Source organism: Penaeus japonicus, unplaced genomic scaffold, assembly GCF_977035675.1.
Source record: "Penaeus japonicus unplaced genomic scaffold, GWHDUDI00000001_assembly GWHDUDI00000002, whole genome shotgun sequence".
NCBI classification, from domain to species: domain Eukaryota; kingdom Metazoa; phylum Arthropoda; class Malacostraca; order Decapoda; family Penaeidae; genus Penaeus; species Penaeus japonicus.
Window position 1 is genome coordinate 34,409,333 of NW_028234404.1, and position 5,000 is coordinate 34,414,332.

At 42.0% G+C, this 5,000-nt stretch overlaps 1 protein-coding gene across 1 annotated transcript in view; it reads left to right on the forward strand.

The window, feature by feature from the left end:
* Positions 1–2,121: 2,121 nt before the first annotated feature.
* The window catches only part of LOC147472317 (uncharacterized), a 40,437-nt gene continuing 37,558 nt past the window's right edge, over positions 2,122–5,000 (forward strand). The window contains exons 1-2 of the mRNA XM_086545332.1: positions 2,122–2,450; positions 2,591–2,744. Coding sequence (XP_086401458.1) covers positions 2,122–2,450; positions 2,591–2,744 — 483 coding nt within the window. The remainder of the gene's footprint in view (positions 2,451–2,590; positions 2,745–5,000) is intronic.

A 5,000-nucleotide genomic window follows, 5' to 3' on the forward strand; every position in this document is an offset into this window, starting at 1 on the left:
CCCCCCCCTCTTCTGTCTCGCTACAAATATAAAGTAATCGTGTAAGATCTCCCGAAGAAGCCACTCGTCTCGCCGACCGCCTTTGTATTGTGGCAAATTGCTATAGACTTTATAACAGTTCATTGTGCGCGCGCTGAAAGAGCTCGGAAACCCTCCGCCAAAAGGGTTCTATTGTGTGTCTCTGACGTGATGATGCCATAGGTTCAAATTCTATTCTCCGGCTTCAAGTGTCGGGATGTTTGTGTGTGCGTGAGGTCGCTGGCCTTTTGAATTAGCAGGTGGAGTGAGCAGTCTAGGGGGGGGGGGTAAATTAGGGAGCGTTTTGTGTGGGAGAATTTAGTGTTGCTTTGCTTTTTGAGTGCAGAGTGGGTTTGATATATTTGTTTGTTCGTGTCAGATGTTGGAGTGTTCGGGGGGAGGGGGGTGGCGTAGTCCGAACTGATTACATGTGAAAAGGTAAGATTAAAACTCTTTTCGTTCCTTGGTCTCTCTCTCTCTCTCTCTCTTTCTCTCTCTCTTTCTCTCTTTCTGTGCTCTTTTTTTTTTTTTTTTTTTTTTTTTTTTTTTTTTTTTTTTTTTGCTTTATATATATATCGCTTTCGCTGTAAGGTAGCCACCGTACGTAGAAGCCACTGCGAGTTGGTGCCGGTCCCAAGCCCGGAGAAATGTAGAGGGTTGCAACAGCAGGCAAGCGGCGTATTAAAATATCGTTAAACGGTAATGAAGGTAAATAATAATAAAAACTAGCCAAATTAATGATGCGCGAAGTGAAAAAGAAAAAATGAAAAACCAACAGAATACCATACTGGGGCTGGACGGGGGCATTCATTAATTTTTTGCACTTACCATGATAAATACGCTGTAACTACAATTATGATGGTAACAGACCGCATCGCATCGGTAATCAAAGATTTAATGAACAACTTACCATGATAGAATACAATGCTAGATTCACCAGTGGTTGGAGCACTGGTATGTCCACTGGCAACTACAGCGACGACTCACTCCTCAGGCTTTATCTCAGCAAAAATCAACATTTAAAGCAACACTTTAGTTTTGAAATACACCTATTATGATCAGAATGATGGCAACTGTTCTTTTTCATATGAACATGACAAAAATGAATAAAATTCACAGGGAATAAGCAAGAATAATGTTCATGCAACCTCGTCATAGGCCTACAATAACGGAAAATAATACATGGAATTAATTATTTGAAAAATTCAAACATTTTATTTTACTGACATAGTTGAAAAAACAGTAAACATATAAATATATAAATTATTTTTGTTTGCATAAATTTACATACAATTATTCATAATCTTATTCATTTGAAGAGTTTGGTGGCATTTCTTTTTGGAAAACGTTGATACAAATAAAACCACCATTGCATGGAGTCATTGCTTCTTTTCTTTTGACTGCAATCTATAAAAAAGAAAAATAGTATGTTTTTGAAAACCATTACATTATATATGACCCATAAGATCATGCAACAGAATAAGCTTTCAAGGAAATTAATTTATATAGAAATAATTTAGTACAAAAGACATGTTTATCATTTCTTTCTTGAAACAAAAATATCTCGCTGTTGGATCAGGTTTTGTTTACATGTAACGGGATTGGTCAAAGGAGCCTAAAGAATCATGTTAGGCGCTTGTTGATTGGCGGAATCAATTTACCAGAGTTACCATCAAATTACAGTGATAAAGTCGATTTACCCTTACCAGGCGACTTATCATCGCTTGATAAATCCCCCTTTGCCATGACTGGGAAACGCGCTGGTAATTGACTGCTGGTAAATGCCTTACCATCGTATGTTAATGAATCAGGGGTCCAGGGGCGGGGGATCCAGCAGAGGGGCAAATCCCGGGGGGAGGTGGGGGGGGGGGAGGCCAGGAAGGGGGGACCCCTGGATCGGTCGGGGCCCAGGATAAAAACGGCCGCCACTGTTGCTGTGGGCAAGCAGGATAGCAGTGGAAAATATGCGACTGTTAGCCAACCAAGAAAGAACAGGAGAGGTGGAAACTGTGTTAGAAGAAAGAGAGAGATGAAGAAAGAGGTAGATGTGAGGATAAGTACACTGAATGTGGGAATAATGACAGGAGAGAGATGGTGGACATGATGGAGATGAGAAAACTGGATGTTTTGTGCTTACAGGAGACAAAGTGGAAAGGGAGTAAGGCGAGGGATCTGAGTGCTGGTTACAAGCTATACTACCATGGGGAGAATGGAGCGAGGAATGGTGTCGGTGTGGTGGTGACAGGAATGCACACAAATGGTGTGTTGGAGGTGAGAAGGATAACAGACAGAATGATGAGTCTGAAGCTGGAGATAGATGGTGTTCTGCTAAAAGTGGTGAATCCCTATGCCCCACAGATGGGAAGTGACAGAGAAGAGAAAGAGAAGTTTTGGGAGAAGCTAGATGAAGCTGTTGAGTTGATTCCAAAGGAGTAAAGACTCATAATTGGTGCGGATTTTGACGGACATGTTGGTGAGGGAAACAGTGGAGACGAGAGAGTGATAGGAAAGTATGGGTATGGTGCACGTAATAATGAGGGTCAAACTATTGTAGACTTTGCCCATCGCACAGACATGGCAGGAATACTCAGATTGACTACACCCTGTGCCGCAGAATGCATTTGAAGGAAAGCAGAGATTGTAAGGTCATTCCAGGGAAAAGCGTGGCAAAACAACACCATGTAGTCATTGGGAAAATGAGGCTGATGAGGCGAAGGAGAAGAGAGGTAAAGGTAGAACCTAGAATCAAGTGGTGGAGACTGCGAGAAAAAGACTGTGGAGCAAAATTTAAACTGGAGGTAGACCAGAAGATGAAGTGGGAGGAAGACAACACCTGGGTAGACTTATCGAATGTATTGTGGGAAACAAAAAAAGGAATTGCTTGGTGTGACAACTGGGAAAAAGAAGGAGGACAAGGAAACATGGTGTTGGAACGAAGAAGTACAGGAAGCTATTGCGAGAATGAAAAAGGCATGGAAAGAGTGGCACAAAAGAAAAGATCTGAGAAGCAAGTTTTTGTACAAGGAAGTAAACAACAAAGCAAAGATGGCAGTAGCGAAAGCAAAGAAAGGAGCGAGTGAGATATATGAGAAGCTGGATACGAAGGAGAGGAAAACATGGTGTATATAGTGGCAAAGCAGAGGGATGGACGTACAACAAATTAGGCTGATAAAGGACGCTGAGGATAGAGTGTTGACCACCGAGGAGGAGGTGCTGCAGAGATGGAAAGACTACTTTGAAGGCCTGATGAATGTTGAAAATGGGGTGATGGCAGAAGTAATGGTAGCAGGAATAACACAGGACGAGGTAAACAAGGCACTGAAAAAGATGCAGAATCTGTGATGAACAGTTTGGTTTTATGCCAGGGAGAAGTACCACAGATGCCATCTTTGCACTGCGAATGTTGATGGAGAAGTACAGAGAGGGACAAAAGCAACTGGATTGTGTATTTATTGATCTGGAGAAGGCATATGATAGAGTAACAAAGGGAAGAACTGTGGCACTGCATACGGGGGTCATCGATACCAGAAGTGTATGTAAGGGTGGTGCAAGATATGTATAGTGAGTGTATGTATAGTGAGTTAAAATGTAAGGGAAAGAGATCAAGAAAGTGAGTGAATTTAAGTATCTAGGTTCAACAGTAGACTGTGAAGGATCTAGCAATACTGTAGTTAAAAAGCGAGTGCAGGCAGTCTGGAATGGGTGGAGAAAAGTGACGGGAGTTTTGTGTGACAGGAACATGCCAATAGGAGTGAAGGGGAAAATCTATAGGACGTGTGTAAGACCAGCAATGTTATATGGCATGGAGACAATAACAATTGCCAATAACAAAGTTACAAGAGACAAAGATGGAGGTGGCAGAGATGCGAACGTTGAGATTCACTCTGGGTCTTATACGGAAAAAACAGAACAAGGAATGAGACAGTGAGGGACATGCTAGCTACAAGGAGGCTTGGGGAGAAGTTAAGAGAGTGTAGACTGAGATGGTTTGGGAAGAGAAGGGAAGAGAACTTCGTTGGCCGAAGAATGTTGCAGATGGCACCACAAGGAAAGAGACGTAAAGGCAGACCGAAAAGGCGATTTTTGGACAACATCAGAGAAGATATGATGCAAGTGGGTGCTGCGGAAGAGGACACACAAGATAGAAAGTAATGGAGGAAGTTGACGCGCTGTGGCGACCCCTGATACAGGGATAAGCCGAAAGACAAAGAAGATACATCGCTTTCGTTGTATGTGTCTATTTGTGTTTGTGTGTGTATGTTTTTTTCTTTTGTCTGTGTATGTGTGTGTGTGTTTGTGTATGTGTGTATGTGTTTCTATGTGTGTGTGCTTGTGTGTATGTGTTTGTGTATGTGTGTGTGTGTTTCTATGTGCTTGTGTATGTGTGTGCATCATCATCACTAACATCCTTCTATTCATTGTCAACACCAGCAAAACCATCACGATTTATTAACATTAATTTCCTTAAGAAAACATCAAAATAGTTTAGGCACAAATTAATAAAATTAGTGCAATTGAAAGCCATGAATGGGGGAGTGAGCGTAGCGTGAGTGGAGACGTGGGCGTAATGTGGGCGTGAAGAACTTTTATTTGTCCTTTAATGCTTTGACTCCATCTGCATATCGAGATAATTTGGTACATGTACTTTCAGTATCATGAGTGTGATCTTGCATGCTTGCAGCTAAAGATAATGATTCTTACATATGCTTTCTCTCTCTCTCTCTCTCTCTATCTATCTATCTCTATCTCTCACTCTCTCTCTCTTTCTCTCATTCTCTTTCTCTCTCTCTCTCTCTCTCTCTCTCTCTCTCTCTCTCTCTCTCTCTCTCTCTCTCTCTCTCTCTCTCTCTCTCTCTCTCTCCTCTCTCATTCTCTCTCTCTCTTCTCTCTCTCTCTCTCTCTCTCTCTCTCTCTCTCTCTCTCTCTCTCTCTCTCTCTCTCTCTCTCTCTCTCTCTCTCTCTCTCTCTCTCTCTCTCTCTCT